The 24,083-nt window shown below is 44.9% G+C and overlaps 1 protein-coding gene across 2 annotated transcripts in view; it reads right to left on the minus strand.

The window, feature by feature from the left end:
• Positions 1 to 10,143: 10,143 nt before the first annotated feature.
• Positions 10,144 to 24,083, minus strand: part of ADARB2 (adenosine deaminase RNA specific B2 (inactive)) — a 310,567-nt gene continuing 296,627 nt past the window's right edge. For both annotated transcript variants that reach the window (XM_040548593.1, XM_040548592.1), the window contains 3 exons: positions 21,871 to 22,052; positions 16,315 to 16,493; positions 10,144 to 13,345 (listed from right to left, as the gene is read on the minus strand). In XM_040548593.1, coding sequence (XP_040404527.1) covers positions 13,169 to 13,345; positions 16,315 to 16,493; positions 21,871 to 22,052 — 538 coding nt within the window. In that variant the 3' untranslated portion in view covers positions 10,144 to 13,168. The remainder of the gene's footprint in view (positions 13,346 to 16,314; positions 16,494 to 21,870; positions 22,053 to 24,083) is intronic.

Here is a 24,083-nt window from a genome sequence, read left to right on the forward strand (position 1 = left end):
CCCGCTGCTGTAAAGGCTTGAATGTCTGCGATGTACAACGTGGTAAGGGGCTGATGGCTGGGTAGGGACTGGGGTCACTACGTGTTGCCTTGTAATGTGGGAAATAATTAGGAATTATTTCGTATTTCTGCCATTGAGAGTCTCACTGAAGGATGTTTCGCCCCCAGATAGAAGTTGAGGCCCTGTACTGAATTCACCATATTCCACGGTTTCTTTTGGTTGCATAACTTACAGCAGAGGCCTAACGAAAGTCAGTCTGAAGATGATGAGATTGTGTGCTTCATTAGTATCGTTTGTATTTCAATGGACAGTGGGGCAATTAACGTAGGGCTCATTACACATGAATTTTGATCATTTGATCTGCTTATTCATCATAGTGTTTCCACCGAGAATACCAGAGACTGTGATTAAGCACAGGAATAATTCATGTAGTTTCTTCATTGAGGTTTCTATCACCTTTTTTTTTTTTTTTTTGTGGGGGGGGGTCTAATTATTTTACAGCCTTCATTCCTGATGTACTTATGACAAATATGCACAGTGCCTTGTACATAAACTGTGCTTTTCAGCTTCTGGTTGAGGTTATTGTCTTCTTCTGCCACAGACTAGTGGATCCAACTGAAAAAAATAAAATAATTAAAGCAACAGCCTCAAGGTCAAGCAAGGTCTAATGAAATATTATAAAGACCCTAAGACAAGACATAATAAGCCCAAGAGGATACCTGCTTTGGTCTTGATCCAGTTATTAATTAAAAAACATTATTAAGTAGAAACATTACAGAATGGCTTTATTGGGCCAAGCAAACCTCTAATTACCCACCCCGCTATTTGATTTCAACGACAGATAACTGATGCCCTTAGAGAAAAGCATAAGAAGAGGACAAGCAGGCCGTGATATTTCTCAGGAATACTGTCCCAGCCTTCAGGAGCAGGATCTTCCTGAGTCAGTTATGATATCTTCATATTTCATAGCTTTAGACAGATTTCTGTTATACAAATTTGTTCATTATACGTATCATGAGAGGCGTAGTCCATAGCCCTTTGCCAGGACAAGAGAGGGACCTAGGAAGTCCAGTTCGCCAAAGAGCAATATGATCTTCTGCCTACCAACCCTACAGTCTTCTTCTTCTTCTGCCAGTTTCCTTTGAGTCATCTCCAAAATCTCTCTGCAGAAGCCAGGCATGCTCTGTTGGGCATGTCAGACATGGATTCATAGGTTGCACTTGTCCAAAATGTGCCTAGGGAGGACTCTGAGGGCAGCAAAGGGGGACGCACCTGGAAGATGAAAGGGCAAAAAATAGCTTTAATTCTGGCACATAGCTTCTCTAGGCCTCTGTCTCCTGCATCTATAAAACCCTTCTCACTATGATATCTGGGGGTGTTGTTGAAAAACCTGCCTCAAATGTCATACCGATTTGTGTGCGACACCACACAACACAAAGACACTGTAACGGGACTTTTAAAAAATGCGAAGAGAGAAATTGCATAGAAATGACATAATAAATCATTTTCTGTTGGAAAGTCGGCTTTTAAGGTATGGGCACTGTGTAAGATTTTAAAACCTGAGGAAATACAAATACTTTCATTCCCAAGTGGTGGGATAATCTCAGGGACAAAATATCTTATTTTTAAAAGGTGGAGAATGAAAACTTGGGGGCATTTCTCAAAAGCTTTGACCAAAAATCAGTCTTGCATTCCTAAGTTACTTATTTTTTACCTCTGTTTCAAATTGCTGGCAACAGTTATTGTGAAGCTGAAAGTCTGTGTTGAAAAGATATGGGTCATTTTTGCTAAAATCTATGCAATTATAGAAGTTTTCAAACATTCAGAATAAATTAAATGAGTATCAGCTGAATGTTCACAAATGGAATATTTTATTTTTTAGAAAACTGGAAAAGCAGTTTGACTGCTTGTTAATGAGTATACGAACAAATCAGGTTTCCCATTATTTGATTAGCGTGGGCACTAATATATTCTACCTATGAAGCTAAGGCAAGGAGAAATTCTGGCTCCAGTGAGTTCAGAGATGGAAGAAGGTTTCCTTATTCTGCGAAGATTTAATTTGCTTTTCCTGCTCAGCTGCAAGCTGATACAAAGGCTTCTCCGTGAGAAAGATAATTGTGCTGGGGTCTTGGCAGATGGGAGAGGCGGGTGCAGAGCCTGAAGGTGTCCCAGCTGGTGGGAGAGGCTGGAGAACCTCTGGCTCCCCAGCCACCTTGTTGAGCATCACCTCGACATCCTCCCACACCTGGCTTGGACACCGTGAACAGGTTCACCAAAAAGCCACCGACCCTGATCGATGGGATGGCCGTGGCTCAGCATGGAGGGATATGGCTCCAGGGGTGGGCACCATCCCCACCGCCCCTCGGGAATGGGAAGAGGGAGATCCAAGATCCAAGACCTGACCATGCATATCCAGCAGTCAAGGTCCTGGGATGATGCCACTCTGCTCGTGTCTGCCCAGGCCCCGTGCGTGTGGTACCAAAACTCCTGGGAGTGTCCAGATTCTGGTGAATCAGCAATTTCTAATTTAAGAAACAGTTGTCTCAGTAAATGTTTCCTGGCTGCTGCTATTGAAGTATTTTAGTCTGCGCTAACAGTATCATACTGCTAGCAGGGGAAGCTCATTCCACCTAATTGTTCTAAGCGTGTGGTGATGGAGATGGGAAGCTAATTATCTTCATCAAATTGATTTCATTTTGGTTACCACATGGCTATTAGAGGAATGACAATAAATTTTGGTCTCTGATCAGGGCTGGAGTTTAACCAACATTTCTGAAGTCGTTAATGTGTTATGCCTCCCCCAGGCTAATGATTTGATGGCCACGTAAATGTACTGGAGCCAAACACTTCCGCTATACATTGCAGGTGATGGATAGGAGGATCTGAAAAAATGCATGTTGCAACTAAATACTCCAGCAGAGAAATACAGGAGATTTCGGATTGTTGTTGGCAGGCAGGGAGAGGCACTCACCTGGCTGCTTCATTGCAGGTCAGCCTGGAGCACAGCAGGGTTGAGGCAACCCCGAGAGCCAAGTCTTGGGTGCTTCCCTGGGTGAAGAATAAAAAAAAAATGCATATACTGGTGTGGTGCTCAGGGGAATTTAATTTTAGAGGTTTTAGTGCTAGTTTTTAATGTGACAAGAATATAGGTTACATCAAGTAAAGCATCATATTGTATTTGTGCATATTTTAAAATATGTGTGTGTATACATATTGCTAACATACATGTTACTAACATGCGATTGCACACAATAACACGACGGGACACAATAACAGATTGTACATTTTAAAATTCCATTACACATTTTAATGAGATTTATTTAAAACTGTTTCTGGCTGGCTTGCTGTTTTATTTTATTTTTATTTTATTTTATTTTATTTTATTTTATTTTATTTTATTTTATTTATTTAACAGATGGATTTATGCGTAAAGGAAATATTCTGGTGCTTTAGCTCAAGGGGCTTAGGGTACCAGTTCAAAAGCTTCGATTGTTCACAGGACGCCAGCTGCTCAATTACGCAGTCCCAAACATTCAGGGCTGCTCGATCGATATATTAACCGATGTCTGGAAGACACCCCACTGCCCAGCTGAATCCTCAGCCACAGCATTACACACCATCCCTGTCTCACTGAGTCCTTTCCCCCAGCTCCATGCCATGGTGGCAGGAAATCTCGCAGAGATTTCCCCGTTGTGCTGATGCTTCAGTGTGGAATAACACAAAGTTATCTGTCCCCTTACAGTGCATTTGTAAAGAGACTTCAACAACTGGAGTGTGCCTGTGGTCCCTGGGGAGGAAAAGAGTGGTTCAAGTGACTTTGCTGAAGCTCGGAAAGAAGCACGTGGGGACAGCCCCTGCCTCTCGTGCTGCCTTGTGCTCAGTTATAGCTCCCTGCCCAACCCGGCAGCACGCGCCTGCTCCAGCCTTGTGGAAGGCAGCAGGAGGGGGGGCAGGCAGCGAGCGGTGCTGCAAGGTGGGAAATACCAAAAAGAACCGAAACACACCAAGTGGAAACGTCCATGAATAAATGCAATTCTACAACTGACAGAATTAAGTATTAAGTGCAGGTGCTTATATCACGGTGACTATCGGAGGAACCGCTCCATTATGTGCTGGTGAGAGTAGGCAGAAAGAAACCTCCATTTACCTACCAACATGAACAAGACAAGCTCCTGCGCTGAAACCTTTACAGGCTGCTGAAGGGCTGTGATGTGCAGATTTCCAGCTTCTGCCTATACATTAGCATCTCTTATTCTGCAAACGATGCTCTGACTGCACAAAGTATTTAGACATATACAGAGATTTATTTAGTTTTATTTATTTATTTATTTCTAAAGACGGGAAATGGCAATGCAAAGAAAGCAGCAGTTTCTCCAGTGGGGAGCTCTAAGACATAGCGACCTCACATGTGAAGACCACATGTTTGCTGCTGCAGTGAACCAGGCCAAGCGCTTGGGCCTTCTCTGAAATAATATAACAGGCCAAAAAAAAAAGAAGAATAAAAGGTTTTCGGCTGTATCAGGTTTCCTGCTCTGCATCACTTGGGCTCCAGTGCCAGTGTAGTGCAGGAATAAGGAAATGAAAGGGATGGCGCAGGGAGTAATGCTGTTTTCAGAGGCTGTCCTGGCTTAAATGCAAGCAAAACTACTTCTTAAACAGCAGGACATGGAGCACCTTACCCCTGGTTTTCTGGCAGTGGAGGCACCGACCAGCTGACGGGCCATTAAGTACCAGTGTCCTGACACAGCATGCGGGAAGGGGCCCTTTAACGGATAAAATATAGGTGTATATATACACACACACTCCCAGAGAGATATACACATACCAAAGCTACCAGCTTGTGAACTACAGCAGCCCCGTGGACACACTGAGGGTTTTTCCATTTGAAAGAGGAGCTGGAGGCACCTGGTTCGTTTGCTGGCTTTTTCTGGGCAGCCCCTGCCTTTTCTCTGGCACCGGCTGCTGCTGCCAGTGCTCAGGGAGAGGGATGCGAAGGACTGAAGGGCTCCAGTTAGTTAATTTATTTTAATGAGTATAAATTAATGCAGTGTTCTTTTCTCTGGCTTGCAGGTATTAAAGGCCAGTATGACTCATGAGCGTGCTCTATCTTATCGCTGGTGGCAAGAAGACATTAATCAGCTCTGATGGTGGTTCCTACAGCCCTGCTACAGGTGGGGAACAGGCACGAAGGGCTGGGTAAAGGCAAAGGACCGCACACTCTCCAGCTGCTGCAGGCACAGATCTACCAGCATGGGGGACCCCAAGTAATTTTACCACCCAGCATCTCCGCGTTGGCTCATCCCCACGTGGCTTAGGACTCCTCTAGTGGCAAAAAAGATACCTTGGAGGATGGAGGGCTATCAAACTGGTTGACCAGTGATGACAGTAACAATGATGTCAGAAGCTATTGTAAACCTCCCTGTAAAAGATGGAGAGCTGCTTCAGTTAGGATGTATTTTTAGCTTGTTTTGTTGCTTTTTTCATGAGTTGTTTTACATTTATCTCTGTTAGCTAGCAGGGGACCCCAAAAACACCTGACCTCCACGTGAGTAGGACAACAAAACCAGTTGGCTTGGGGCATGATCAGGGATCCTTCTGTCAGGGATATCTGGAGCAAGAGACAACAAGGAGAAAGAAGCAGCAGCAGAAACAGAGCACATTTATTAAAAAACAAAACAAAACAAAAGCCAAAAAAACAGCAACAACTGAAAATAATGTTATGGACCTGCTGCCAGGACAGAGGTGCTCAACTGCTGTGACGTGTGGGATCACACTAAACTCTCCCTCCCACCTTCTCATGAAGGTCTAATCTTCCCTGCAACGGCTGCATAGTGCTTTTTCCCCATGAAAACTGGAGGAAAGACAACAAAAGAAGTGAGAAATTAGAAGCAGGAGTAAAGTATGGCACTCCTTGGCCAAACCTATAAGCACTAAAATGCTTCACCAGTTTAATGTCATTTCACAGGGTAATCCTTAGCCAGCCTTGTCCAGAGACACTAGCAGGCTGCTTCGGTGCTCAGTGGTGCAAATCATTGAGTTGCACAGGGAAAATACAAGGAGAGGGAATGATTAAGTGCTTTCACCTACCTTTTTTTTATGTGACCTTGACCCCCTGACCCCCTTCATAAAGTGAATTCTGCTCAGTTACAGTAGTCTGAGTCCTCTGAAGTCAATGGGGTTGCATTAAAGCAACAGAGTTTTACCTTAGTTGGACAATCCCATAGCACTGTGGGCCAAAATTATTATTTTTGTACAGCTCACCAACTGTCCTGGGATAGAGCGATCTCTGCATCACCTCTTGAGTGAATAAGGGTCTTTTTTTCCCAAAATTAGTCAGTCTTTGCTTTTGCCACAATGCTTCAAGAGAAACAGGTCAGCAATGAGACAAATAGACGAACAGTTTAGTTACTTCTCATCGCTGCATCACTACTTGAGAAATCTCCCCAAAAGGTAAAAGGATATTTTAGGACAACCACGCACACAGAAAACAGAGCTAAACTTGTACAACGAATGTTTCAAATAACGAGTAAGATTCTTCAAATGTATTCCCACCTGTCTGAGGGTCAAAGAGTTACTGGGTCAGATATGAAAAAATAGAGCTGGGAAACGCTGAGCCACCACAAGGAAATTCTAACACAAAGGCTCGGATGGCAGTGATGGATGGTTTTCGTTTTCCAGCGAGTACAGGTGCATCAGGGCTAGGAACCAAGTTTTGGCACAAAAATAATAGGAAGCAGTTCTCTTAGCTCTGAAGCTGAAACATGCATTTAGTGTCAGCCCAGTCCTACTACTACTTGCTGCCAGCAGGGACCCTTTCCATGATTTCAATGGCAGCAAAGTCATGTAAGAATAAACTCCCTTACTAAACCTCTAAATATGTACAGCTATGTAAATTTAGTCAGCAATTGAAACTTAGAGTTGGAATGCCTTCTTCCATGAAGAAGGCCACACTTTAAAAGCAGACCAATCTACCTCACGTATAGTATACACAAGAAAATTAAAAAACCTCTTTAATAGTCTTTGATTACAGCCTCGTAGCATTAATTAATACTCAGAAGAGAGCTCACTGTGACAAGAGGAGTCACTGCTTTTTAAAACGGAGGTACAGGAGGCCCTGTGGTGTGCAGCCTCCCTGGCTGGGAGTCACCTGCCCACGTGTCCTCCTGCGAGACCAGGAGGCCAGGTACCCTCTCCTGTCAGCCGGGAGAGGCCGGACCCTTGAGAGGACAAGTTCTCCATGTCTCTGAGACACTGTGTTGAGTCGGGTAACTGCCTTATGGAGCCACTTTTCCCTATCCATGAAGCTTGGAAAATGGGTTCGAACCAGACACCTAGCCTTGGGTGGATAAAGTGGTTTAGGGGATGATGAGCCTTGCCATTTTGTTCTGAGACCGTTCTTCCATGTGTTACGAACTAGTTGCTTGAAGGGCAGGAGCTCCCCTACCCTGAGCTCAGTTTGGGTCTCAGGTCTTTGCTTACTTGCTTCTGCTTCACTCAAGAGACAGACCATGGACAAGAACTCAAGGCTGCCCCTTTCCCAGGTAAGTATCCTAAAACCACCGATCTTATCATATATTTTTTTTCTCTCATGCCAAAATGTTATTAAATTATAATAACAAGTAATTTAACTTTTTCCATGTAGCATAAAACAATATAACTGTGAGGCACATCCTTTCAATACCTTTCTTTCAGAGTGCCTGCCTTTCTGGTGACTACAATGCTTCCTTGTCCCTTTAGACAGCAGCATCAATCATTTACCAGTTTGGCTGCTTAATGATGAGGGGCCGTCCTTTTTCTCTTGGGCATGATCCTGTAAAAGCTTTGAGAGGACCACAGCTAGGAAGTGTAGGTGTGTTTCATGAATCCGGACAGGTCCAAGCATGGTGGGGATCAGCACCGGGCCCACAGCAGGCAGCAAAGACAAGGCTTGTCCAGAAGGCATACAGAGGATATTTAATGCCAGAGGCTGAGCCGGGGGGTGGTACCCAACAATGTGGGATTTAGGTGTTGACAATGAGAGGCAGAGTAACAAGACCCTTCTGGATGTTACCGTGTCTCCCACTGAAATCTGAGATGGAGGAGCCCAAGTCTCACTATTCTGGGTAATGGTCACGATTTTAGGAGCCTGTGGTGTCAAGGATATGCTGGTATGTAAATCAGGTTGTTACTTCTAAAAATGCTTCATTTCACCACTGAGACCAGGATGCGAACAAGCCTGACTTAGAAAAAACTGTTTACTTCAGAATACACAGTAAAAATCTATCTTATTCTATATTGGAGTTAAACACTAGATTAGTGAGCAAACAACTTAAAGAGCTTGTTAAAATCAAGTGAAACAAAAGCAATCTGTGGCAAAGGATATGCTGTGGAAGGCAGGGGTGGGTGTATTTAGGCTGGTGGTGCTGATGGGGAAGGGCACCAGAGGTAAACACTGTCCTTGGTGGGTATGTGAAGTGCAGCCTGTGCCTGAGCGCAACTTTTAGCACCCCAGAGAAGGAGAGGTGGGCACCAAGTGCTCTATCAGAGGGACTGGTCAGACCCAACAACTAATACCACTCTTCATATCTTTATTTGCCTTTAGAGGAGGTTGTTTTGGTCCTGTTGGGTGTAAAGGAAGGAGCTGCCTCTTCCTTTCCGTGGCTCCTCAGTGATCGCTGCTGTGAAGGCATCTGTTCAGGGCCAAAGGAGAATGAATAGGACCTATTCCTCTCCTGGGCAGAACAAGGCGTTAATAGTCTAGTGGAAGTAATTCTGTATCGCAAAGGAAGTTGATAAAATAGAACATAAACTTCTCTAATGGAGGATTTAATTACCAGAAAAGCCAGACTGAATGAAGCATTTGAGCAGAACTATTTCATCGCTGAAGAGGCAACGATTATTAATCCCCTTTCTCCAAGCCCAAATTATTTATTCAGGAGGCCTCAGACTGCTAAGAATTAACACGTGCCTGTGTGTGTGGATGTGCTCGCATGTCTTTTGTGTGTGTGTGTGTGTCTTTGCATCCAGACTGTCACTACGCTTTAAAAAGTCTCAGATTTTCTGTGACTTCACACAGATTTCCAGCTAAACTGGTGTATCCACATGATCAAGCTGAAACTAACCAAAGTAATCAGGTCTAAAGGCTAGAAAGTAGGCACAACAGTAATGAATCAAAAGGCTTAAAAAGCTCTTAAATTGCTATTTCATTCTTCAACACACAAGCATGGCTATCAAGGTTTAACTGCAGCAGAAGGACTTATTTATTTTATTTGAGAAACAGGCACTTCTCCGAAGCCCTCTATTAGTCGATATATCAGCTTGTTCATGTTTTATGTTGTTGTTTTTCCAATATACAGTTGGAAAAGAAATAACTGTGCCTGACGAGGCCGGGATGTATGCCTGTAAAGTTTTAAATGCAGTTCTGGTATTTAGCCTTTAAACTTAATGAGATTAAACACAGAATCCATCCATATAATTTACCCTAATGACTGCTTTGTAGTTGTTTTCGTCAGCCAAATCGCGTTAGAGTGTCTGCCATGGTCGGGCACTAGCAGCTACTTTTGGAGGAGAAAACAGGCTGAGAGCCACCTGCAGTGAACTCAGCCACGGCCAAAGTGCCCAGGTGTGGGCTGGGGGCTCCCAGCTCGCCGGGAAGCCCTGGCAGGGACCTCCAGGTGATGGGGATGAGGGGCACGTGCGGGGCTGCCACCTCCATGCCCCCTTTTGCCTTTCCTGGCCCATGCTGTGCTCAGCCCCCACATCTGGAGCAGGGCTGAAGCTGGAGCACGTCCCCTCTGAAGCCCCTCTGTGGTGGAAGCCAATGCTACTCGTGACCCAAGAAAGGGGTGTGAGAGTAACCCAAAAAGATGATGTTAGAGGTGGACCCAGCTCAGTTAAATCTGAATGAGAACATACTGTCTGCAGATCCGTGGCACCTATGGATAAAAATCGGTTTGTGCATCTTGGAGCAAGCGCAAACTGATGTCTAAGCCACTGTGAAAAATGGTCAACGAACAGCGAAAGAACAATTTTACTTGGCATTTTATTCACTTAACAGAAACATTCACTTATCAGGTATCACTGAAGTGCATTTACAGAACTTAGCAGCAAATTCACATATGTAAATTCAGATTTATTTTCCCTTGTTGTCTTTTTCGTTTCTTCTTCTTTTTTACAAATATTACAAATGTACAGCCATTAGTACAGTATTGCCATTCACTCATGCGTGTTATGTACAGAAATCTTCGCTAAAGAGTTACTACTGAGTGAGTTTTCCTTTGCTTCAGGAAATGCTGCATTGTAGGTCATGCGTGCTTCTGGGAGGTGGTCCCACCACACTCTGTCGCTGCACATAACGAGAAGAAGTAGACATCTAAGGTCACATTCAACCCTAGTGCAAGCAGGTGCAACTCCACTGTCTTCAAAGGGATCGGCTGGTGCTTGCCTGCAGCAGGGGCTCAGTTAGATCCCCACCCCTAGATTTGTTCTGGCAGCTGAAGCCAAGATTAGGTTTAGGTATTTCTTGCAACAAAGGATAATTCAATCTGACTGCACTTCTCCTTTTGTCCTTAAGAATAACCAGGCGTGGCATTTTGTTGTCACCTTAGCGAGCTGATTTCGTGCCAGGGCTGGAGGAGGGCGGATGAGGGCAGGAAGGTGTAAGGAGGAGCCTTTGAGGTCTCTTGTGTGCTAGGTAAAGACTAACTTGAAGAGGAAAAGTAGAAGACATGCTTCCCCATGTCCTACGGGTCTCTGCTAGAGCCCTGGTCCTCCTCTGTGGTTGCCTGGTGGCTCCTCTCCTTGGTGGGAGCAGCTGAAGCCCCTGGGACCACCACTGCTGGCACCACGAGCAGCATCTCCTGCCCCACCAGTCCTGGGACTGACCACAAGCCCTCCCGCCGCCCCCAGGTGCCTTTGCTGCCCAGGATTTGCAGGGCAGTTGCAGCAGTGATGGCTGTGTTGGAGGAAAGGACCACGTGAAGGTAGCGGGAAGCTTCAGGAGATGTTAGAAATATTCTGAGTTCTAATCAGAATTCCTGACAAAGTGGTCAAAGCATTGACAAAGTGGTTACTACAAAATGCTTCCATTACTGACATGTCTCTCTCTCTCTTTTTTTTTTTCTTTTTTTTTTCTTAACTATTTCTACTCTAAGTTTTTTTTTTTTTTTTTAATATATTTTTGGTAGTTAATATGGAATGTATTATTTTGTTGAAAAGGTTTCTGGGAGGGGACAGCTTTCTTTTATCTAATTTAAAAATTCTAGTTTATCACAATTGTTTTTATACAAGACACTATAGATACATCTTGTAGTTTATAATCTAAAAATAAAATCTCATCAAAATACTGTAGCTATTCTATTGTGGGCATCAATAAACAATGTATTTACTGTATATGGCTCTCCAAACATGATAAACCCTATACAAAGAGCATCTATCTTTATTGATAGGAACAGTTTCCCGTGTAAAGGAAATTACATGGAAAAATATGAGCCTTATGTTGTTTGAAAAGTAACTCAGCTTGACAGTTCTGAGAAAATACCAAGACAATTATCACAAATCAGTAGCAGCATGTTACATACAGATTTAAAGAGAATCACAGGAATAAAAAGAAAAAAAGTAGTTATATACCCGCAAATTCTGTCATTTAAAAAGAAAAGAAAACAAAACAAAACAAAAACATTTAAAGAAATATACAGGGCATTTGAAGGTTGGTTCTGCAGTGGGACTATCAAAGCTCAGTTCTCCCATGACAGTATCTTCTGCCTTCTGATTAAGTTTGGGATGGTTTGAAGCTGAGATAATATTAAACCCAGCCACAGTTATGAAGGAGATGTTTAGTTGTTAGGTGTTACTCATCTCCTAACTGAAAAAAACCACCTGATTTTCAGACTGCAGATGAATATGAATAATAATAATACTTGCCATTTATACAGAGCTAGAATCTGGAAACTTACATGGAGTAAGATCTTACCCAAGCTCGTAGTTGTATCTACTGCACTTATATCAACTGGACTATGTGCCGATGTGGAACTCACAGTAAGAGTGACTGCACCTTACACTGTTGTGGTGTCTGACCAGAGAACTTTGCTCCTGCCAAGTTCTTCAGACATGAAGCAGGTAAGTATTATTATCCCCATTTAACAGATGGAGAAACTGAGGCAGGAAAGAGACAAGTATCAAACGTGCTGTCTAGTTTGGGATGTCTCAGTTGTGGCTACCCAACCCAGTGATTTTTCAGCTGTAGGGAGCATCCTGAGCTCACGCTGACTCAATTTAGAGCGGTGGACCCTTGGGATCTTTGTGGTCTGAGGCTCCAGCCTGATTGATTTGGAGCAGAGTGGTCCTCACCCCCAGCCCTGGCAGGGCAGTGTAGAGGTGGACAGAGGAGAGCATCTGCCCCTGCAGCACAGGCTGAGGGACACCCAGGTGGCCCTGCTTCCTGTCGATGCCTACAGGTCATGTGGGATGAACTGGGCTCAGATAATCAAAATTTGCAGTGTGCAAAACTCATGGCCAGAATTGAAAATTTGGTGGGAAGTAGTTTGGCCACGGCGCCAGAGGGAATAAGTGTAAACACCAAGGGAAAGCCGGTGCCCGGCTTTGTGCTCAGAGACAGCAGTGGGAATCAGTTTAAAAATGCTGCATATCTTCAAGGCCCAAATTCTTTCTCACAGATTTAGGCAGCGAGCTGGATGATTTTTGCATAGAGGTTAGATACCTTTTTTTTTTTTTTTTTTTGTGGATGATTATGGATGGTCAGAGACCTGCTGTGTGCCTGGGGTACTTCCATCTCTGCGTACTATTTTCTGTTATTTGGTGACAACTCTTGCACTGATTGTGTGAGGGAAAACAAACTCTATTTGGGATCAGTCAGGTGGCCTGCTAATGCCTCAAATTGTTAATACCAACAGCGATAAATTATGAAAAGCAGAATCTTTGTGGGATTGGCATTATTATTTGGGCAGGTACATTCTTGGGAAGGGGTCATTAAAAAGCGGTTTTCTAAAGTCGACTTCAGTGCATCAGACACATTTATATTTACGTATTTCCAAAACAGAATCAAAAGAAAATATTCCCATGGAGTTTGCTATTAAATGCCAAACTGTTTCAATTCCCTCGGCTCACGCATCCTGCCTAGCCTCCTCTCCAGCTGATTTGATCTGGTTACATAGCAAAGGTCTCGAGTGATTTACACAGTTAGTAGGAACTGATCTTGCTCTGGGGGTTTCTTCACCCAGGTGCCCAGACCGGCTTTCTGAAACGCTTTAAACAGCTGCTGCTTGACAGACTGGTACGTCTGAGCCACCAGCTTCGCCTCGCTGTACACTGATGGCATGTCTCCATGGTTTGGTGTTCGTGTGCTCAGCTGCAAAACAAGAGTCGGAGAAGAGGAAAAATGAAATAATAATAAAAAAATCAACCCATGAGCCAAAAGAAACAGGAGGCTTCAGTAGCCGTATAATCTTCCTGTCTACATTTCATAAGCAACAAACAAACTATCACTGTGCTTCGTGTGTTTGCTTTTGGTTTAACAACAACAACAGCAAAAAAAAAAAAAAAAAACAAACAACAGGAAAGCAATGAATGCCCAAGACACTGTTTTGAACCATTGCAAAGAGGAATGAGGTAAACAGCTTTGCCTTGGAGTGGGCATCATCAGCAGCAAATCTTAGTGTGCTTTGCAATGGCAAACATCTGCCTCTTGGTTAAAATGATTTTTAGAAAAGAAAGGGAAAAGTCTTGTCTTGGAATCTTTAAAGAATGTACACAGGTTAGCTGAGTAGCTCAGGGCTTCAAAGCAACACTAGGAGGCTGCAGGAGGAAAGTCTCCTGCCGCACCCTCCCTTTCACTTCTTTAATCTGTTATTGTCAGAAATGCTGTGAAACCTGCCCAGGACAGGGCAGAATTCAGTGTCAGGATTTGTACCGGTGCTGGAGGGAAGGAGGCCGGTGCAGGAAAGCGGAGCAAGCACCGTGCTGCCAGACAGACAGACAGCCGCCTGCAGCCCTCATGGCCCCGAGCGCGCACACAGCAGTACGCACCCTCTGTTTTCACAAGGACCAAGCAGACAACTTTCCCTGACCTGCCAAAGCCTTAACAGCGCCAAAGCAGTGGTGAGTTTTTGACATTATACGAAAGAAACTGAAATCTGGAAAATGCCTTAAAGCAAGCAGGCAGGTGAAAGTCCAGCGCTTACAAGCCAGGGAAATAGCACCCTGTAGGAAAAAACACTGTCAAAGCACAGCCTTGGCGAGCGATCAGCGCTGCTTTCCTTCTCTGTTAAAAGCAGAAATGGTGAAAGAGGGACTGCAGGAAAAGTCCACAGGAACACGCAGCCTGAAATGAGCTGCTCTGCTTCGCTTGGTGCCATCTGGGCACACAGCACGGGCCTGCTCGGCCCCGGGGTATGTAGGCCCAGCCAGCGAGGGAGAGCGATGCTCCAGCTGGGTGTACATGGGCCGCAAACCACCTACAGCCCTGCCATTGGCTTGTCCCGTGATTTGCTCCTGTGAGGATCCCTCCATTTTGGGTAGCAGCAGGAGTGTTCTTCACCTCCCGTCCCATGGCAGGTCGGGACCTGTGTCACCACACTGTGACAGAGCACAGGGCACGAAGCCCAGGCTGGTCCCTTCTGCTGTCCCCAGCCTCCAGGTCCCTGCTACTGCTTGGTATGGATGAGTCCCATCAGACGCCTTTCCTGGGGTGTCCTGCAGAGCAGAACAAGCCCTTTGAGCTCATCCTCACACCTCCCCACCATGCCTGTCCTTATGCCTTCCTGGATGACCTTGGCAGTGGAAGCAGCTGCAGACTTCCCTGCCGTCATTCTGCCTTGTTCTTTCCCATTCATTTCCCCATAGGAAAAAGGATTGGGCACTTAATAAAATCATTTTTGTCTTGTCCTCATTTTTTCTCACCCTACATGGACTACAGGATGATTCTGGATAAGCCTCATTACAGCAAAATAACATTACAGCAGTGAAAGGAGGAGGGCTGGAGACGCACTACTTTTTCCCTGCTGCTCCTCCTGGAGGTGGCAGGGTCAGGTTTGCTGCCTTGGTCCCTGCCTCCACCAGCACCTCCTTGAAATGTCAGGCAAGAGGAGAAACAGTGACTTCAGAACCAGAAATAATGACAGAAAAACACCTCATACAAGCGTTCAGGAGACAATGTGCTCCCTGATAAATTGCCAAATCCTATTCATGTAAAGCAACAACATTGGCTTGAAATTACTTTAAAAATCACCCCTTCTCCCCGGGTTGGTTTGGAGCCTGAATGCAGAAAATGTTCTCATTTTGTTAGGCCCATTTCTGTTTCAAAAAGCTCGTAACCAGATCTCCTCAGCTTCATGTTTCCCACCTGTCAGCAAGAGGAAGGTGCTGAGGCACTCACCTGGCCCTGGCAGGGGGTGGTTGCTCCCTGCTCCCCACTCCCTCTCGCTCTCCTTTCTTGCCTGAACCCTTTTTGCTTTAATTTCTTTATTCCACATCAAGCTTCTTCCTACATTTCCTACATCCCTAAGCTCCACCTTCTAGTTTTCAACCATCCATCTGACCTGCCACTGTCTCCTGTCTGTGGGAAGTAAAGTGAAGCGTGAAGGCAGGCTGACCACGGTACCATTTCAAATAAGGGGAGTTCATGGCCATCTTTCCTAGAGAAAGTGGGGCTGTTGAGGACTGGTGGCTATTTTAACTAATACAGCCTGTAGTTTTAATGCCATGAGATTGTACTGCTGCTGAGTGTAATGAAATCAGAGAGCCTTCAGCACCTGGTCACTCACCTTGTGACAAACAGCTTTGTCATTGTATAGATTTGTCAGTAATAAATAACTCATCTGGGGGAGTGGGGAAGAAGAGGGGAATGGGCAATCCATAGCACCTCCTTCTGTCAGTTAACTTGGGTGAGACTGGGAGCAGTTTAAGTTGGGAGTCTAAACCCCTGTGTAGGCAACGAAGTGATGTAGATGCCTCCAGGGCAATGACAAATACATCCCTCAGGCCTCTGAGACTTGGTGAGTTGAACACTCCCCTTGGAGACAAAGAGATACTTGGGGTCAGACGTGAAAAATTCCCCAGTTCTGCTTGTGTGGACACTCAGCACTGTCTTGGCTTTTCACTGCTCGTTTGAGCTTGGCTCCAGTGCCATGGAGAGCCAGAACACCCATCTCCCCTCCAAACCTGCCTGGGTTTCTGCTGCTGGCTTTCTCTGTGCTCTCAGCTACTGCACCTGACCCCACAGGGTCTCTTACCATGAGATTGCCAGACAGGGTTGATTCCTGGGTAAGGACTAGACCACCATGGGCAGGCAGCAATGTTCCGTCACTGTGTCAGGTTTACCTTGCCATGAAGCTTTGCCCATCGAGCGAAGAACATGTGCTTGCAGAGCCGTGAGGGGCTCCCGCAGTTCCTCTTCCCCGTTGTGGCATTGATAACCTCCAGGTCGGCGTTCCCCACAATCCAGTTCACGCTGAAGCCAGGAGATTTTCCAGACTGACGAGCATCAGCATGACTAACCCCTGGCAGGAGAGAAGGACACCAGTAACACCGAGAGCACCAAACCTTCAGAGGCTGAGAACATGTGGTCGTTCATTGCAGCACATGCAATGTCCCTGGGTGAATGCACTGCACATGCTTTCGCTCCTGTCACTGCTGGTTAAATGTGACTGGTCTGAGCACCTTAGAGAGATAATGTGCAATTCCTATAGAGCTTTTTCTACCTGGCAGGCAAACCTTTTGTTAGCCTGAGGAATGCCTGAGGTTGAATCATAGCATCATAGAATGATTTGGGTTAGAAAGGCCTTTAAGGACCATCCAGTCCCTACCCACCTGCCATGGGCAGGGACCCCTCCCACCAGCCCAGGCTGCCCCCAGCCCCATCCAGCCTGGCCTTGGGCACTGCCAGGGATGGGGCAGTCACAGTTCCTCTGGGCAGCCTGTTCCAGTGCCTCACCACCCTCATAGTAAATAATTTCTTCCTTTTATCTAACCTAAATCTAGCCTGTTTCAGTTTAAAGCCATTCCCCCCTGTCCTATCACTACACCCCTGACAGTCCCTCCCTGGGGAGTCCCTCCCCAGCTCTCCTGCAGCCCCCTTTAGGCACTGGCAGGCCGCTGTAAGGTCTCCCCAGAGCCTTCTCTTCTCCAGGCTGAACAACCCCAACTCTCACTCTCTCAGTTTGTAATGTATGGTGTTGACAGCAGTGTCATGGTTGTTGAATGAAATCTTCCAGAAAGGCTTTAATGGAATGACCAGTTTTTAAAGGAACTAAACAAATTGCTTTTGCCATGAGTTCCTTCAAGTGAGCTTTTCCTGGTCTGGTGTATTTATCTGCTATCAGTTGTGGGGACCTTCTCTATGATGGATACTCTTGATCATAGGTGATATAAACATGGGATAAGAAAATATGAAAGATGCATTCGAGCACCACAGAGAGATTATTATATCCAAGTTAATGAAGATCCTGTAGACACCACAGACCAACACATAAAATCACTCCTCTCATTGCATCTGCCCACAAGATGCCTACCCTCTATGGAAGTGACACTCTCTTCAAGATCTAGTTAAATTCACCATGGCAGTATTTCAGACATGCTTAAGTGTGATACATCTTTACTTTTATACAGTTACAGCAGTGATGTTTTCAGTTGCCTGTGGTGACTGAATGACCTCTGTGTCATTCACATGGCCAGTTTTGGACATCTGAATAACAATCTGCAGTCCACTATGGAGGCTACGTGGGTGAGATCTCCCTTGGCTCTAACGGAGGGTAGGCTACGAGGTCAGCTGTGGATGTCTGTGTGCCAGAGTTATCGCTAATCAGGTGTATTCCTGACCCTTCTTAATCATTTACTGAACATTGTCCTTTTCATGATGTCTACCTCTTTCCCTCTTCTTGTTCCTGAAACCAGGAAAAGATTAGTCTTTGTGAGGAGATAAGAGGAATAAAGTGCGTATTTCATTTTCCAGTACGGGAGTGAGCTCTGCTTCGCCCTGCTCATTAGTGCTTCTGGGAGCAGACAGCTAACATCTGGAGCTTCCCAAGCTGGAAAAGACAGAGCAATCTGAAGCAGTCCAAGTATGTTGGACAACGTGGGCACTGGATGATGTGGGAGGAGATGGGAACTGGTAGAAATGAGGCATCTGCCACTACCTTTAAACATGGCGAGCTGGATAAGCCCCTGAGAGGGACTGTGATGGAGGAGGAGGGCTGTGCAGGGCTGGTGGTGGTGGGGATGCTGCCTTCATGGCAGCTCCTGCCTGCGGCCCCTCAGCAATGTCAGCGAGGGACATGCTTCCCTTCTGCGCCTTCCAGCATGGTCCCTTCTGCCCTGGGAGGGAGCTGCAAGAGCCTGGCAGGACTGAGCACACACAGTGAGAGAAGTGTGGCCACTGAAGGGAAAAGAATATATGGCACATCCACTTTGTACTGGTGGCAAAGCTGGAACTGCAGAAATCAGCTCAGTCACTGGGACCAAACTCACTACCGTGTAGAAGAGAATTACAGCTAAATCATAACTTCACCCAGGATTTGTAAACACATTCATGGCGTATTAATACCTCGTTCATTTTTTTTTTCACCTGATATAGCAGATCAGTCTGCATCTAAGATTCCAGTTCACCTAGGCAACAGACTATAAACTGAAAGCCTGAAAATCAGATAGCTCCTGGAGCTATTGAAACGCCTCTGTACAGAACAAGATGCAAACAGATCAAAATCTACTGTTTGACACTACACATCGGCTCTGTCAAGATAGCACCCAAAAAGAATGAGTGCCAAAAAATGCGATAGCAAACACCCTCCCGTGAGAAGCTGCCATGGATCACAAAATCAGTAAGAAGGCCGTGAAAACACTGCGCAGAAGAAACAGAAAGGCTGCACTGGGGCCAGAGCAGGCTGTGGGTGCCCATCAGTGGGGAGGTGTGGGCTGTACACCCCGTCCCATGCCCAGCCCCAGACCTCCCTCTGCTCTTGGTGGGTGTCTTTGAGAGCAGGGGGCTTGCACTATGCCTGGAAAATGCTCTGTGCCAGTTCTGCTTTCACACTTTTTCTTCCCAGCTATCATATGTCAGTATGCATATTTAGGTAAGTGGAAGATATTTTCACATCGTTGTCTGAATGCAAGAGAAGAGGCTTCAAAGCAAACACCATGAGACTCATGCCACGCGCAAATGGGATGGCAGACCTGGATATATTCTATGATTGTTGTTTTTGATCCTTTTTGTAACATTTTTCTTCAAGTTTTCCTTTTGACAAGTAATTGTTCTGACTTTGTTTGAAAGGTAACTCCCAAATAATCTAGATCATTTTCTCTCCTTTATGTAAAACATTCTCCTTAAAACCAACACAACAAAGAGTACAATAGGAGACTGTAGGAACTTGAAGGAAAAGAAAAGGCTTTGTGCAAACAATATGAACTTGAGCATTGTGGGATATGAAATGAAATCTGTTCTCATTCTCCTCTCCCTCCTAGCAAAGCCTCTTGCCTCTTCACTATACCCTTTAGAATGGCCTCAGTCTTAAGAGAAAGAGAAATAAAAATTAAACAGTGTTTTTCTTTCTTTTAAAACACACACCCAACAGTAATTCCAGTGAATGAAAGGATTTCCATCTGGCCGGGACTACTATGAGTAGAAAAGCTCACTGATTATTTATCTGTGGGGCCAAGGAGATATTTCACGATATCTCATCACACAGTATGACTCTTCTCTCCACTGAAATGCTTGTAGCATTATGACGAAGTGCCAAAATAATCAGTCTCCTTATAATTGGAGGTCTCCTGCAATTTAAAATCCCAAGCTGGTCTGATCCCTGCGAGGGGAGTGGGAGGTGGAATGGCCTGGTCGAGGTCGCTGTGGTTTGGTCTTTAATGAATTCGGTACAGCTTTTGGTAGGTGGTCATTCCCACAGTCACTGAATATGTTGTCGGCACAGTTTTCCAGCTAAGAGAAATGCAGCATAAGCCTCAGCGATGTAAGTTTTAAGCAGGGCTGCAGTGTGGGCTCCCTAGGACTTGTGGGGGAAGGAAGATTACAAATAATGGCTTTAGAGACAAAAACAATGTAGACAGAGAGAGACAGACTCCTCCCACTGCTTCTCCTAGGCTGAAGAAAACCCACAAACACTTCTGAAAGCAAAGCAAAAGCTTTTTCAAACAGAAGTCTCAGGGAAGGAGGAAGCCAGCCACGAAGCATGCAGCTGCTTAGATTGCCACCAGTGCCCCTTTGATGCACTTCTAACTGCCCTGAAATCTCTGGCAATTACTTATGGATATAAACACACACTTGAGCCATTACGTCTTCTCTGCAAGTCCAACCCAGCCAAACAATGGCTATTCTGTGGTTAAATCCCTTGTTGCATTTTCAGTCCTCCAGCGGGTCAGGCTGGGTGTGATTTTGATCTTAATGTATGGGTGGGCTTGCAATGACCTAGGGCTGGCAGAAGAGGCACGGGATGCGAACAGCTTCCCCGGTGGGAGATGCAGATGCCTCCTGCAAGCAGGGGTATGTTAGCAAAATAACAACCAGGTTTGGGAAGTGGGGAGGTTTTTCTTTCCTCCCTCCCATGGTGTGGTGTGGGAAGGAAGAGGGGGCTGAGTGGTGCCCAGCCTGGACCAGGGCAGGAGGGACACGGAGGAGGACGAGGAGTGTGGAGCACAGTTTCCTGCATACTTGCATTACACAGGCTTTGGCTAGCTGCACTGAAGAGTTAAAAATTGAGATAAGCTGTTCAAACAAGATAAGCCTTTTGACCTATTCACCTTATAACACGTACATGCATATTACACTTACCAGATGTACTAAACCACACAGAACCTGAGAATTTCCCCAGTGGCTAAACTATCACTTCTGCCTCAGCTAAACTAATTCTGTCACAAGGATACATAAAAAGAAAAAAAAAGAAAAAACAAGAAATAGATAAAGGATAAAACAACACTTGCCTGACTTAGGGACCTAGAGGGCTATGAAAGGCAATGTTACACCCTACTAAAGCATCCCAGCCTCCCATTTCTGTACTCCTGACATCGTACTGGTGTCTCAGTGAATCCTCCTGGAAAACAGTTATCAGTGTCTAAGAGCAAAATAAGGGTCTGATTCTGTGCAGAGCTGGTGTCCTTACACTCACATGCCTCATGGGGATCTGAAAGGCATTCAAGACTGTGGGATTTTGCTGGGATGAGGCTGGGCAGCTGCTGCCTGGCTGGGGGTTAAGGAAGCTGGGGTGGAGATGGGGAGAGATGAAGAAGAAAGGACCAGAGACCTGGGGTAGGGAGAAGGGCTGGAAAGAAGTGGTGGCAATGGAAGAAGCCCAAAAAATAGCCGGGAACCACCAAGCTGCTCACAAAACTGGCAGCTGGCTCAGCAGGGAGCAGCAATGCCTCCAGGAGGTGTCCTGAGCAGGCAGGGCCTCCTGCATGAACCCCCAGCCATCTGATGGCCGTTTGCCCTGAGTACGACTGGTGAAGGAGCAGGGCTCCAACTAAGGGGCACTGGTGGGGGGTTGCATGCATGGGTCCAGAGATGTGAGGACAGCTTCTCTTGGCTCTGCACCTTTGTACCCTCTTTGGGTGAGGGAGAGCAGGATGAAAGATTTAAACTAAAAAGTACTGAACACTCCCTCTTTTCTATTATTTTTTATTTATTTTTTATTATGAATACCTTTTTCCCACAGTATATTGACGGGTTTCCTAGTCAGCTTATATCCACTACTGATCTTTTTCATGGTCACTGAATTTAAAAGCATGTTTCTTCATTCTACAAAATCATACTCAGCAGGAAAAAAGAAGGCACGGGCTAATCGTTTACTCACAAACATGTAAACTTTCCTGTCAGTGACCTGCGCAATTAGCAGTGGGAGAGGGGCTCGTTTGTCTCCCAGGCAGGTGTTCGCTTACCACTGAGAAGCAGCTGATTGCGCCGGTACGAAGCTGGCAGCTGACCAATGTCTTCTATTCTATGGCTCATTACCCGGGAAAGGTGACCAGTGTGACAGAGGCTTCCCACAATGATGCTGTGCAAGTACATGGGTTCGATGAAGGAGCTGAGGAGCGCACCTTGGAGCCCAAGGATGTTCCATCTGGAAAAGAAATTCGGGAGAGAGAAAACACACGGGTGGAGGAATGGCCACAAGAGAGCAGCCCTGGGAAAATCAGCAAAGACCAACACATGGGTTGGAGGGATGAAGGGTGAAACCATTCCTGTCCTTGTCCTATCATGCATGAAGCACTGCACTGATGGTTTATTATACTCCTGTAGGACTGATTCTCCCCACACAATGTTTTTAGATTACTGTGATGCCACTGACTCAAGGGACATATTTCTGTCTTCTGTTATTGCAGAGGCTTCCTGTTAAGAACTATTCTTTATACAAGCATTTTGGTTTGATTAAAGTTAATTTAGCATGTCTTTAGCAGAATCCATTTATCTATCTATCTATTTATTTATTTTCTGCACATATCCTTTTTCAATTGCAAGGGTAGAGCTATAATGAGTGCTTCTGTTATTCTACCTTTACCTACCCTTTGTCCTACATTACTACCATCCCTATTCATACAGGCAAGATGCCATGTGACTTAGGCTGCCAAAATTATCACAAAGGTCTTGTGAATGATTTTTGAGAACCTCATAGGCTGACATTTCCTTGCACAAATGGACATGCAGATATGAAGACATCTATATGAAACAAATCCTGTTCCTGATAGGCAATTTATTTGTAACCAATAGTTTGACTCGTTCTAAAGTGTTCCCAGAGATGAACCTGTCTCACCTTGCTGATGTCTCAAAGGTGCAACAAAATGATGGTGAAAACCTTGGGGCCTTCAGTCTGTTTATGACTGAGTTCCTTACTGGTGGATTAGTTGCCAGAACCGTCATTTATTTTAATTTCCTACACATTTTTGCATCATGCTAGGCACATATATGAATGGGTTCTGAGTTCTTCAGGGGACAGGTGACTGGCTAAAAATTGGAAAAAAAAAAAAAAAAAAGAGGACGAGATGTTGTGTGATGCAGTTATCTTTTGTAGTAAACCTGCTCAGCTCAGCCCATCTAAAAAGGAGTTGTTCCCCACCACAGAAACACTAACGTGCTCTCTTACCCTTGGACAATATTTTTATGAAAGCTGAATGCTGTCAGTCTGTTTGAATAGTTTTGAGTTCAGGAGTTCAAACTGAAAACTCCTCGGAAAATGTAGTTTTGCAGAGTGTATTTTGGCTCATTAAAAACCAAAACACCGGCAACATTTGGAACTCTGTGGCTGACTGAAGTAGAGGGTAAGAGGTGCCTGCTATTTAAGGCAACAACCAGTGACTGCCATGCTAAATAATGTGTTTAAAGCACCATCTCCATCAGCAGCAAGCATTATGTAGCTAATTTCTTACATCATTGTTCTTTTCATTAATTAACATTTCTCAACCGTTAGTGCAATTATTGCAGTGCCTCAGTGCTGTATGTCTCTTTTCATGATTAATAAGAAGTCATTATATTTCCCTTTCCTGAAGCAGTCAATTAACACGGAATACTTTCCATTAATTACTGAATGTTTAAAACCAGCATGCTGTACCTGGAGAGCAATCTGCTCTAGGAACCTGTGACACCAATTGCTTTAAAAAGTTCTCTTTAAATTTTATTCCAAAAACACAAGCAATTTAGCTGGCTATATTAATTTGCCTCCGAAGCAGGGCTGTGAATGAGAAACATCTTTTAATCTCATGCAAGAAAAGGCAGCCATCTGGCTGCCGAGGATTTCAGAGTCAGACTCTCCCTGTCTCCCTCTGTAAATGCAGGTCATTAAAGTAATGTGTTCATCTACATAAAACTCAAATGGAATATAAAAGGTAATATTTATATACAAACAATTTAGTCCCACAATTTAAACAGTCATTGATTTTATGAAACATTTACTTTAGTTGATCAGATTTGCATAACTTCATTTCGGAAAAAAAAAGCGTGGTCATTCCTGCAAATAACATCACTTTTAAAGGAAAGCACTAGCTGCCTCTTTGAATAAATATCTTACCATGATGCAAAATTAATAATGCAAGCTTAAGAAATTGAGTTGAGTTCAGATAACAGCACTATGCCTCAAATGAGCTTCTGAGGACAGTAA

Source organism: Cygnus olor, chromosome 2, assembly GCF_009769625.2.
Source record: "Cygnus olor isolate bCygOlo1 chromosome 2, bCygOlo1.pri.v2, whole genome shotgun sequence".
Classification (NCBI taxonomy): domain Eukaryota; kingdom Metazoa; phylum Chordata; class Aves; order Anseriformes; family Anatidae; genus Cygnus; species Cygnus olor.